Genomic DNA, 14,374 nt, shown 5'->3' with positions numbered 1-14,374 from the left:
ACTATTTTCATCACTAAATAAATCATTCAATGGAGCAGAATGGAAGTAATACTCTCTCTCCCTTTCTGCAACAATGCGTGTACAGTGCCAGATTTTGTATTGTTTATTGTGATTCTGAAATACGAAAATTGTCGGAAAGAAGATATAGAAAGAAAATGTCGAATTAATGTACATCAACAAAAACAATCTTCAAACATCATTCAAACATTATACTGAGAATGTCTAATTCCACGAGTAATATGAAGTTTCGATCCAATTCGTACAACCAATTAGCAGAAATAAAGACAATTGGGCAGAACATATGGGTCACACGTTCACCAATTCTCTGAAATATCTATATCTTTCTTGTCTTGCTTTCACCGCTATTAAAGACAGAAGAATGACGAAAAGAATTAATAAAATTAAAATATATCCAAAAGGAATTCTTGTTAAATATTCCTACCAAAAATCACAGTTCTACTTGGCTAAACTATAATGAAATAAATAAATAAAATGAAGCTGAATATTTTGCTACTTACTTTTCAGTGAAATATTCTCCAACATTGCCTTCAAACGAACGGAAATCATTTTCTGACTCTTCTGTAATCCTTGCAAGAAGAACTTGTAAATATTCAACCACTTTGCTATCGACAACTTCCCCAGACGATAATACGTATTGCGTATCAGTATACAATCGAGAAGACTCATTTAGTAACTGATTCTCTGACGCCAGTTCGTACACCACATTTTTCTCTTCTCCATGTATCCACTGGGCTCCCATCTCAACTATTCCATCACCTACAATCAAAAACAAGCTTTAATAAATAACACTGAAATGTAGGAAGAGCACTCATGGCTATAAAGAAAAAACAGTTTCATCAAGGATTTCTGGCTTTCCTTCAAATGTCACTCCGTCAAAACATTAGACGTGTAAGTTAGCGTGGAATTATCGGGTTTTTCTCTTTATGTAAGTCCTAAAATCAATAAATATTATTAGCATAAGAATAAAGAGTTGTTTCTAATGGGTGATTTCCCGCCGTCCGAACGCAATGTTGCCAGAAACAATTTTGAGTCCTAGTACCAGTGAATATTACTGAAAATATTACATATATACCTCGCAACTTTCTGAAATGAGGAAAGAATATATATTCTCTGTAAACAGTAAACCTATCAGTTTTTATTATACGGTTGTTTGTATCTTAGTATAATGTTATGCAAGTATTTATTGAGATGACCTTAGTCCAGATTTAATTTTAGATATTTTGTATGCGGAAAGGTTCAACAATTCTTTTAGTTTGTAATCTTGTAACGGCACAACTTTTGTGCTGTTACAAATCTAATTTTCGTTTAGAATTTGTGTACTTCAATTTCTAAATGTTTAATTTATGGTGTTTTAATTTCTATCTAATTACTGAAAAAATTTCAATTTCTTTTTTTACTTGCGTTTATTGCATAATTATGTATCATTTCATCTTCTTGAATTGCTGCGTGCCTGCATTTTTATTCAAAAATATGTTTTTCTTTTAACAAACAACGTATTTTAAAAAAGTTTTACTTTATTTTTTTTTATCGTCGAAGACAAAATTTAAAGAAAAAGTAATAATTTATCGTCAATTTACAAATATTACTTATGTAGATCGAAGTTAAGTTTATAATTATTGTTTTTGTTATCAGTATAATAATAATAATAATAATAATAATAATAATAATAATAATAATAATAATAATAATAATAATAATAATAATAATAATAATAATAATAATACACTACGCTTTAGTAACCTTTCTCTTCGATCTTGACATAGGTTTAGAATCTTAATCCACTGGCCGATTCATTATGCGAATTTACAGATATTGTGACACAGTTTCAGCTATTGATAGACATAATTTTATTAATCTTAAACTGGTGAAATAATAAAACAGTGACGGAAATTTAATTTTTCATTAAGCTCAGTGCGAAGATATATCATTCAGGAATCGAAGGGCTCGAGTTTTGAGGTTGTGTATCTGCAATTTTCGGATTAATTTGCTGCTTCCATGATTTAATCTATAATAATTCGTAATTCTTGTGATAGATCTTCAGGTTTCAACAGCTGAGGAAAGAAAATTAAACTTGCAACGTTAGTTACAGAAAGGGTGCATTATAATCTTGCAACACACAAAATCCGTATTTTGTTTATTGTATGTTTAATTTAAAATAAGTATCTTACCAAATTTGAGGTTGCAATATTAATATTTTCTAAGTCTCTGGCGACCCTGCTAAATCCGAAATTAAATTTTGTTTGTGAGACCTTTTGTCTCTCCGGAACGGTTAAATCGAGTAGTGCCAAACTGGCACCAAGATCATTTAGGTGGTCTGCCAAATTTAATTGAGATAGGTCGAGGCTTATATCAATTTTGGTTGAGACGATTTAAGGCCAAAGGGTTAGTGCGACAAATGTTCCAAACTAACATCAAAAATGAAGATGATAACAGTAAAGTTTTAAAAGTTCTGTAAGACGAAAACAAGTTTAGAGGAGAACTAGGAGCACGTCAAAGCTATGGATAATAAATATTATCCATCGAATAACCATGATCGAAAGAAATGCGAAAAAGAAAGAAAGCAGTATACTGACGCAAGCCAATATGAGATGACTATTCTTTCCACAAAATGGACAATAATAATAATAATCTGTTATGGCTGTATTGTAAAGAGAGGACCATTCTTAAGAATCTGATACATAAAAAGGAAATTGTTGTGAATGATAGAATCACGAAAAAATCGGCGAACTATTTGAAATTAACTTTGAAATATAGTTATTGCGTACGTCGAACTGGGCTTTTATCATGTCAGTTTGATCAAAATCCGTATCCTAACGGGGGAGCATTGAACCCGTCAACTTAGGAAAACGAAACTCACTACATAAATTCATTGCAAATAGACGGACGCGTGTCTCAGCGTTTTTGAAAATTTGTTTTAACAGGGCACTTCATATATTTTTCTTTCTTCGCCAGATTGCAAGAGACGTCTCTGATATTTGCAATCGAATCACGGGAAAACGGTTGACAATTTTAAAATGAACTTTGGAACATAGTACATACCTCGAACTAGGTTTTTGTCATAACCTTTGATTCGAGGGTGTATCCTAAAGGGAATATGCGGGCTCAAAATTTATACGGAAAACAGTGTCACAAGGTCTTCAAGCTAGAAACATGAAATTCGATACGTAAACTCATTAAAAGTAAAAAGATAAATGTCTCAGCGTTTTTTTTTTTCTTCTTTTTTTTTTTTAAATTTCCCATGTTATGGGAGAAAGGGAATCATTTTCTATATATTTTTTGCCACACTGAAAATTGACGTTACCTGTTTTTTGAGATCGCATCACGAGAAAACGGCTGATCCGTTTGAAATGAATTTTGGAACAGCACCTACCTAACGTGTGCTTTCAAACTGGATCTAACGTGTGCTCTATAATAAGTCTTGAAGATACATGCAACTAGGGGAAGTGGACGCTTATAAAAAATAAAGTTCTAAGTAAGTAGGGGGTTGAAGAATTTATGCCCAAAATAGGTTATCTTACCGGTTTTTATCATTATACTTTTACTGAATTACGTATCCTAGGGGAAGAGGAGGAGGAAGGAACTCGAATATTTTCATAAACCTATTCTCCCTGTGCGAACAACGAGCATTTCAGCAAGTCAAGAATAGGTCATATTATAAAGAAGAGAGAACTGAGGAAGCAATAAGTTCTATTCCAAAGAATACTTTGATGTTTAATTGTTTGTAGAATTACTCGAGTATTAATTCAGTAACAAAATTCTATAACTCGAAAGATAATTGAGTCAGTGATAACTGTTCTAAAAATATAAATGGTAATATTTTGAACAATTGCGGGTTTTGTACTTTAAGTATGGACTACACTTTTAGATAATTATGTATGTCAAGAACCGAAGTGATAATTTATTAAAGACCTCACAAATATTTATAACACACAGTCTTGACATTGGAACAAAGTGTATTTATTTTTGCGCTACTACCAAGTGATTTCTATTTCAAACATAACGAACAACATAACTAAAAATTTCAGTTTATAAAGTAAAATAATAAATAGTTCTATAATTACAAGTATACTAATGTTTACTATATGCAAAGCTAGGAACATGTTAAAAATATCCGTTGATTTTCTTAAGCTTGCAAACTGCATACTTTTCATACCAACAAAAGGGAAAAAAAAATCCTTCGTCCTTGTCAATCTATTCTGTACAAAATAGTACGTATTGTCTTCTTGCTTACATGTTACACGTTTGCAACTAGGAAACCAAAATGGCCAGATGTACAATTTTTACGCAATTATAAGTTTGAAAGCACGCAACTGAGACAACACAATGAGAAGTTTGAGTGCTCGGACACGAGCAAGCCAATGCTATTTCGAAAATCAATCGAGAAAGAAACTAAGAACAACATCAGACCAATAGAGGTAGGAAATAAATGGAGACATTTGTCTGCTAGGATAGTTTGTTTCCGAATGCGTGACTCATTAATCGACATTTTATCACCACATCAATTAGGAGTTTACGTACCATCTGGGGTAGAAACTGCCGTCCATGTTGCACGAATGTATTATCCATCTCCTCACACTCAACTGAAAGCATTTTTGATTTTCGCAATGCTTTTAATGAATCTACAGCGATTCTATAGTCCTTTCCATCAAAAATAATTTTCCAACATTCTATCCATACATCTACCAATGTTACTCTCAACCTAGTAACATTTTTATAGAAGAAAATATGTCACAACGTAGAGTACAACAGGGTGATCCATAAGGCCCGGCTCTGTTTGCTTTGACTCTCCAACCCATTGTAAATTATATTAATACAGAGCTGAACATTTTGTATTTGGTCGATGACATCATAACAGGAAATTCGGATTTAGTGTTGCGTATATTAAACAATATTTGAACTAATGCATCACCATTGGTTTATTTTTAAATTACTCCAAATGCGAAATGAGTTTTCTGGGTGCCACAAATGATCAAATTGAGAAACTCTGCCAAGAGTTTTAATGAATCAGCACCAGGAATTTAGCTTCTATCACCATCTAATGCTGTGCTGCCATCTCGGTCGATGCACGGAGCAAAATATTATCAGAAAAGATCTCCAAATTAGATTTATTTTTTCCAGACTAGCCAAAATTTCAGCCCATTCTGCATATTATATATTAAGAGCACCACTTTCAATACCAAGATTATTGTACTTCCTCCGATGTTCTCCTTGTAGGCGAGAAGATGACTTACTAGAGAAGTTCGATGAAAAATTAAAAACTGGATTAGAATCAATTTTGAATTGTTCCTTAGAAGACAAATCATGGCTACAAGCTTCTTTACCAGTTGGAAATGGAAGTCTTGGCGTACATCGCGCCATAGATATTCCTATTCCGTCTTTCCTCGCTTCAATCTATGGCTCTCGACAATTAATAGGATCTCTGCTCCAGCGGGAAGTCGATATAAACACGGATCAAGATGTGCAGGACTGCATGGTCAAATGGACTGATTTAGTAAGATTAGATCCCCCAGCACCCGAAAGAAGAAATATCCAGTCAGCCTGGGATGAACCTATAATAAAGCTTCACTGCTAAGCTCAACTGATAACCTCGAAGATAAAGCCACGCTTCTCGCTGTCACATCACCTGAAAACGGAGCATGGCTTCAAGCTTTACCTTCACCTTCTGTAGGATTACATTTGTCTAACGAGAGTTTTCGAGTAGCAACTGCTCTACGTTTAGGAGTAGACATCTGCGAGCCACACCGTTGCTCCGCATGTAACAGGGTTGGCTGGTTTAAACCATGGTTTACACCTTGGTTTAAACCAGCTGTTTTTTTTTTTTTTTTAACTAGTTTAAACCAAAAAAGAAAAACGAAAAAAAATGCTTTAAATCGTGTGAACTTCATCGTGACGTTTCCACATATCAAACAATCTGCATTAGTTTTATCTCCTTTTTACCTTTTAATTAAGGCGTCCCATGTTCAATTCTCGGTCGAACCACAACCCTTCTTTCAAGTGTAAACAAAGTAGCGGTTCGGATGTCACTTTAGGCGAAAGTATTCTCCTTGTTAAACTCAATATTATGTAAGGATGTTAAGTCTAAACATACGAAACGAAACCAAATTCTATATTTCTGTTTGCCTGAATGCCTGTTGTTTTATAAAGAAGCAAATCTTGCTGAAATATATTGAAAGATATTGGCAAAATTTATCGACTGCCTACGCAGCTTCCAACATTAGCTTAGATTGGACTTTCTTTTAATTTTATTGAATTGATATCTACATACTAAATTTGTAATTTATTACCTCAGTTTTAGCGTACTGATTATGATACATTGACCTTAAAATTTTATATGCAAAGTAATAACGGGATTTGCTTTGCATTTAAAGTAATAACAGGATTTTCCCAATGGCTAAGGCGGGAGTTCCCCGATTTATATGTAATTCTGTATAATGGTTTCACTTGTGCAACTGTTCATCTTTTTGTCCTGAAATGACTCTTGACAATTATATTAACAAATATGTAAAGATCAGTACAAAGTATTTTTATCAGGAGTGAGTGAGTCTGCAGACTCATAGCATTTGTGTTCAATTAGTCCCGGTTTCGAGTCCAAATGGAGAACAATTTCTGTTGGATGTAAGCCGGGAAGCAGTTTGGATTCCGCTTTAAGCTTATGTAACCCCTTCCAGCATAACCCGGTTGTTGCATAATAACACCAAGGCGAAACGAACTTATTTCTGTCCATATGTAATGTAAATATATAGAGCAAATTATTTAACCCCCCCCCCAAAAAAAAACCTGGTTTAAACAAAAAATAAAGTTTTTTTTCAATAAAAACCATGGTTTTTACCAACCCTGGCGTGTAATGACCATGCAGATAGAAGAGACTGCATGGTTTCATGTAAAAACAGTGCTTGCAGGATTTCACGACATACCAGTGTAAATGTCATTATTCTAAGAGCTCTCAGTTCAGCAGGCTTTCCATCAGTGAAAGACCCAAATGGATGCAGCAGCAATGACGGAAAACAGTCTGATGGAATGACGTTAGTGCCATGGTAAAAAGGGAAGGCACTTGTTTGGGATTTCACCTGTGCAGATACTTATGCTCCCTCAAATGTTTCAGACACATCGACTCGAGCAGGATCAGCTCGAAGAGAGGTCGAAAAAAGAAATAAATATATCAATCTATTGGACAAATATTGGTTTGCTACAATAGCAATTGAATCAAGTGGTTCATGGGAACAAGAAGGGCTAAATTTCATCAATGAAGTTGGCCAACGCCTATCGCTAAAATCGGAAGATACTCGAGCAAGAGCATTTCTCATACAACGAATTAGTAGCCATTCAATGAGAGAATGCGTCAGCTATTTTCGGGAACTCTGCCAACCGGAAAAGAATTAGAAGAGATCTTCCTTTTGTAGGCGGTTTATGAACTCAAATAATGCTATGCGAATTTATAATAAAATACTCTGTTTCTGTGCAGGAAATAACATTTTCTAAATTTAAAAATAATAATTGCTGCATTTTGTAATTTTAAATTTTCAATATGAAAAAATCAGGTATTGTTATAATTTACTGTTACATTTTAAAATTATATTATAATTTACAGAATATTTTTCAAAAGATGTAAGTAACATTTAGAAAGAAAAATATATGTTCAAGTCTTATAAATTAATATGTATACTGAAATAAAGTAAAGAAACAGAAAATAAAAAGTATAGATAAAGTGTAAAACTAAGAATTTAATAGTAATGAATATGTTAATGTTCAATGTAGAATCTACTGCTGGAAAGTAAAATCAATAGTTAAACAAATATTTCCATATATTTTTTCAAAAGTTTTGTTTTTATGAAAAAAAAAACAAAAAAAAACACAAAAACAAGCTTTTTCCAATTCCATACTAACTATACTATATTTTCAGTCATAATATTTAAAAGGCTAATAATGAAACATGACTGACTCTTCTTTCTTGCTCTTTCCCTCCTCCTACATACTGTTGAACAGTTTAACGTTTGAAACAGCGTATTTTTATTCAAAACTTTCACCACGTACATATTTTTATTTTGATCCATAAATTATTTTCTACATGTTATTTTGATTTATAAAACATTTTCAATTTCTAACGTATCGTTTCCAAGAGAAGTTACTTGTATCTGCAATTATTTTTATGTTCTATAAATATGCCACAATTCTAATTTTCATACTTAGACGAATTACTTTGATTAGATTTATTTCTTACCACATTTTCGAGTGTCAATCCTGCCACCAATTCTATCTTCTGCCTCTAAAATCAAAAGATTGTGAAAGCCATTCTGCATCAATCGGCAAGCAGCTGCAATTCCCGCTGCACCTGCTCCGATTATAATTATTCGGGGTATGCTCATTCTGCAAATAAATAAAATGACAATGATAGTAATTCGAAATCTAATTAATAAAATTCCAAGTCTAAATACACATTTAAATTAAAATCTAGTACGTTATGGATAAATGTCAGGACAATAAATGTGTTCATACGGGTTTTCTTAAACTACCGTCTACCGTATCACATTAGTATTCCGGAAGAGTACCTCTCTAGTAACTCCAATTTGTGGTTCGAACCTCTGATGAACGGTAATAATAATAATTTCGTTTCATGTTCTGAAACTACGTAGACTTCGAGCTATAGGCATCAAATACCGAACACAGAAGTGACAGATCTATTTCCGATTTCAATACAGTCATAAAGGCAGAAACGGAAACCATCCAAATCAAAAACAACTACTACCTATCGTTGTTTGTTTATTGAAGTTTAGTGTACCTTTTCAGCATCGGGTCTATACGAGACAAGGACTTGCAGTTTAAGATGAAATCCGAACCATTTTAAGTGTTCAAATTCCAATTCTCTTCCACTGGGAACCGAACCCAGGATCACGTGCATGATCACTAACTTACTTCTTTTGCTCCCTGGAAATCGAATACTGAAACAAGAAGTGGTTGAATCTATTACCTGTGGTTCATATAAAGGCTTGAGTGATAATCGCTGGCTCTTATCATTTTGCTCTAATGGGATTTAGTACTGGAACCGGAAGTGATTAAATCTGCCAAGAGAATGGAGTACGGAGATGGACTTTATTTTTGGGTCGCTGAATTTATAAAATAATTTCTCGCTATTGCAAAATCCATATAAAATCATTTCTCGTTATCGCTGACTCCATATAAAATAATTTCTCGCTGTTGCTGAATAAAAAAAAAAAAAACATTTCTCGCTATTTATTACATTTCTAGTTTCAATAGCGGAACAGATTCGAAGAAGCTGGAACCTATTCTTGAGATGCTGACTCCATATTACAATATACAATTACGAGATACTTCTTACCAGTTTCATCTCGTATCTATCCACAGACGGACGGACAAAATTTTCTCCACTTACACATAACATAGTCAGCTGATTTGGGCTTTAGCGTCCTTTTCAGCAATCAGGCTTATATGAAACAACTTAACGTGAGATCCAAACCATATAGGCTCCCGGAATCGAACCCAGATTCCCCGCGCCAAAAAACGCATACGCTAACCATACAGCCACGAGGAGCTCTATGCATCGCATAGTTTGGAAGTATAATAATAATAATAATGGTTCATACGTGGTAGCAATATCAGGTCGTTTAAGAAAGAAAAAAAAAAGTATTAAGCCTTTTGCGCACGAAACTGTGTTAGAATCCCAAATCTCAGCGTATGAGAGTATAATGAGTCGCAACGAGTCAGGCCTAACATCATTTGATAGTTGACAGTTGAAGTTAGTAGATGTGCAAAAAGTGTTGAAGTTCTTGTAATCAGATTAGGGTATTGAGCTGTGAAAATGAATGAACTTTCCACAAAATTGAATTATATTTTATAATATAATTTCGATCAAGGACCAAATGTTGCGGAAGTCTATGAAGAAATTTATTCTGTTTAAGAAATTTATTCTGTTTATGAGCAAAATACGTTATCAAAAGCAAGAGCCAAAAATGATTTAGTCGTTTTTGTCCTGGAAATTTCAATGTCCACGATCCTCTTCGCAGTGGGTAACTCATCACAGGAGAAAAAAAAAAAAGTCTGGCAAAAGTCGAGTCGAGTTAGCACGAACAAGAATGATAAGAAAATGCCTTGATATGCAAAGTGAATCTGTTCAATGAAAGTTTGCAGATTTCCATACTTTAAACTGAATATAATAGCTCAATTATACAGTTTTTTAAAAAGAAAAACACATTTTTCTTTCACTATTACATAATTTAATTGTTGTTATCATGTGCGTTAATGTGTAGTCATCATCATGTTAAGTTACCCACTGTTGCTCGCAATTTTAATTTTGTTACATGCATTCTTCCTTGCCTTTAATATAAACGTTTCTTTATTTATTACCTAGAAGGCATTTTAACTGTACATATTTTATTACAAACACCTTTCAAGGAATAATTTAGTTATCTCTTGCTTGCTCTTTATTCTTGTTTTTCAAATTTTCAATAACTTTGTTGCTATAGCTAGGTAACATACGATGTCAAATGTCATTTAGACTTAACAATTCAGACATTTATTTCGATAAATAAGAACTATTTTTGTTGCGTTCATCTATCTATCTATCTATCTATCTATCTATCTATCTATCTATCTATCTATCTATCTATCTATCTATCTATCTATCTATCTATATATATATATATATATATATATATATATATATATATATATATATATATATATATATATATATATATATATATATATATATATATATATATATATATATATATATATAAAGAGAACGCACAAATCCTTTGTGAACTCATCACGCTAATACGGCTGAACCAATTTCTTTCATTTTTGGGGGGTTATTAGGATTTGGACCCTAGATGGTTTTTATCATATCACTTTAATTTTTAATTACCAGTGTCTTGAGATAATTGACCATTCAAGTGTCCATACGTACAAATCCTTTGTTATTAGTTCATCATAGGTAAAAATAAACGTATTTATATGCAACCCGCATGACCATGTGACTCGGCGGGTTAACATAAATGACAGGCGCTATAATTTTAACATTTACTGCAATTTGAAAGCGAAAAAGTAAAAATTATCTAAGTAACAAAGTTTATTGCGTTCCGGGGTGACCGCAGCGAAGCGGGGCGGGTTAACATAAATGACAGGCGATATAATGTTAACATTTACTGCAATCTTCTATGGTTTTTATCATATCACTTGAAAGCGAAAAAGTAAAAATTATCTAAGTAACAAAGTTTATTGCGTTCCGGGGTGACCGCAGCGAAGCGGGGTGAACGCTGCTAGTATATATATATATATATATATATATGCGTGTGTTTATTAGTAATTACCTGAAATATAAGGCGAATTTGACTTATTTCGATTCATTAACCGAAATTCATATTTCACATCGTAAAAAAATGTTCATCATTCACGACTTAATGATATAACAGCATTACAATATCGACACACGAAATTCGACGTTGTAAGATATACAATCTGGTTACTAATAAATAAGAATTTCCATATTTCTATCTTTGCAATATGATTATAAATTAGTATTAATGAAGTTCCTTATCAAATACTTCGAAGAAAGATTTGTACACATCATTATTACGCAAGTGAATGGCCAACGCAGATCAATTAAAGTTAGTTTCAGTGGATGTAGCAGACAAATTCACTTCTATTCCTAAAAATTTAGCTATATTTTGCTTCCAAAAATGGCGTGGACTCAACAAAAAGAATGACCTACAAATTTATGAAATAACAAAAATATTACAGGTATGTCTACAAAATAATTATTTTAAATTTGAGAAAGATATATATTGGCAATTGGCAAAAGGAAGGTCATTATGGGACTGTATGGCCATAAAAACTCCCATATCACCGGTATTGGCAAAAGTAATGTTGGACAATCATGAAACGAGTATTTTAAAAGACAATTCAGAAAAAGAATACATTAAATATTATTGCTATGCAGATGACAAGTTAATGGTTTACAGACATAAAGAGCAATTGAATCTACTTTCAACGAAATTAGAAGGTATGAGTAACAGAGTCAAGTTCACTCTTGAAAGGGAAAGTCACAATTCTATAAAACTTTTGGATGTTACATTTTACAGAACATTCAACAAATTTCAATCTAAAGTATATACAAAACCCTCTGCTAATAATATATTGGTACATAAAACTCCAGTCATCCATGCCAGACAAAAGTAAATATTTGGACCAACATATATATTAGAGCATTTAAACTGGTTACTCTTCAGGAAGAGTTGGTGGAAGAACTTAGTAAAATTACAAAATTGGGTATTATTAATGGTACTTCTTCCATAATGGAAACTTAGTAAAATTACAAAATTAGGTCTTATTAATGGTACTTCTTCCATAATTTTACTAAGTTCCTCAGGAAGAGTTGGTGGAAGAACTTAGAATTACAAAATTGGGTCTTATTAATAGTACTTCTTCCATAATGGAAACTTGGCAACAAAGCTCATAGCATTTTTTAGGACGTGGAAAACTGGAGTAAACAAAGAACGTGGAACCCCCCCCCCCCCCAAAAAAAAATCCCATGGGTCTTTCTCTCGTTGTTTTAAAGGATCCACACATATTAAGATATACAGTAAAAAGATAACCTAGCAGTTAGTTTTAAGCCTTCTATTAATATGGAAAGGTCACCAAGCCATTACCAACACTATTTCGTGGACATACATATGCCAAGTGGTATTTACGAGACCATTTGTTTGTGTGATGCTACATACATAGGAATGAAAATGAAATATTGGCACCGGATTCAAAGAACATATTAGGGAATCACATGAGAATAAAGAAGCTGTATCAGGGTTGTCAAAACACCTACAAATCACTAAATATTCAATATGAAATGTGGAAGTTTTACATCGGGCCTCCTCTAACATAACAAGAAACGTATTTGAAGCATAATATATTAAGATACACAACTCTTTACTAAACACGGTAAATGAGAACACTCAAAAAGACTGGGATTAGTGCAAGAAGATCGCACTGAGTGATTAAAAAAATTGAGGTTATTCAAATATTAAAAGGTTAAAAACTCTTAACTGGTAAGATATAAAAAATATTTTTAAAAACATTCGTGAATACCTCACATAAGGACGCACAACAATATATATATATATATATTTTTTTTTTTACTATGTACCACTGTTAATTGTAACAACTGTGTGAAGATTTTCATAAGAAAATAATTCAAACTCTTTGTCCTGAGACTGACCAATAGTTCAACTGAAATATCGACTAAAAATATGTACTGAAGGAACATTACAGGTGAGTTGGTATACTGTTATTACGACATGGTAATTTAATAGAATAGATCATTCCACCTGTCCAGTATGTAAAAAGATATATCATTTAGTAAAACTTCACTTGAACTCCTTACGAAGGTTTGAAAGGAGTAACTGATATAATAAAATTAAGAAGAAATAAAACTTGTAACATAGAAATACATAATTAACGTTAGTATATGTCTATAGAAAAGTGTGTTCCTTGCGTTCGATATCTGATTTCAAAGAATGGCTGAATAAACAAATCAGTTAGTCTTACACAGTTTCCAAAATGTGAGGTTAGGTGACCAAGTTAGATATTCATGTTTTAATGCTCTGTACACAATCAAAACTTGTGAAATGCAACATTACATCTTATTCCTTAAAACAGAAATCACTAACGTTACATATAGCAATTTAATATCTGAAAAATATATTTTCTATTTAACGGTTTGAAGCACTGTAGTTAGTTTTGTTAATAAGCTGTTTCTATCCGTAACTGAAAGATTAACATTGCGGCAACTAACATTTCACTAACATAAACATAGTTTTTCCATTGCCTGCAAGATGTTTCAAGCACGTTATTCTCAATATACCAAACAATTACCAGAAAAATTCTTTTCTTGGCGCGGTATAGCAAACAGTAGCTGAAAATTTGTTAAGTTTTTGTTTCATGCATTGAGCATAAGGGGATTTTTCCCCCAGAGCTTGAAAGAAGCAAATTGCAAAGTACAGCCCACCATTTGTGGTCGGAAACCAATAATAATGATAATAAAGTACTAGATGTAGGCTAGACAGTGAATTTTCTTTCGTAGTATGTAGCTAAGATCACTACTACAAGGAAGATAACATTAATAATAATAATAATAATAATAATAATAATAATAAAGTTAGTTCCGTTTCTCAGTGTAAAACTACGGTAGACTTCCAAACTATGTGGATATATATACACAATACATACTGTTGGAACAGAGGAACAAAATCAAAGATAGATTCTGTTACTCGGACGCTGAATCCACATTTAAAAGCCATTATTCACTATTTCTTACTGTTTTTGTTTTATGGAAATTAACATT

The 14,374-nt window shown here is 32.7% G+C and overlaps 1 protein-coding gene across 2 annotated transcripts in view; it reads right to left on the bottom strand.

Annotated features, from left to right (window-relative positions):
* The window catches only part of LOC145691148 (uncharacterized), a 202,866-nt gene that overhangs the window by 176,291 nt on the left and 12,201 nt on the right, over window positions 1-14,374 (bottom strand). For both annotated transcript variants that reach the window (XM_081766877.1, XM_081766878.1), the window contains exons 2-3: window positions 8,240-8,385; window positions 519-777 (exon numbers count right to left, since the gene is read on the bottom strand). In XM_081766877.1, the coding sequence (XP_081623003.1) occupies window positions 519-777; window positions 8,240-8,384 (404 nt within the window). In that variant the 5' untranslated portion in view covers window position 8,385. The remainder of the gene's footprint in view (window positions 1-518; window positions 778-8,239; window positions 8,386-14,374) is intronic.

The sequence above is a fragment of the Thermobia domestica genome, chromosome 1, assembly GCF_964235325.1.
Source record: "Thermobia domestica chromosome 1, izTheDome1.hap1.1, whole genome shotgun sequence".
NCBI lineage: Eukaryota > Metazoa > Arthropoda > Insecta > Zygentoma > Lepismatidae > Thermobia > Thermobia domestica.
Note: the sequence above shows the minus strand (reverse complement) of the source record. Positions and strands in the feature narration are given on the sequence as shown.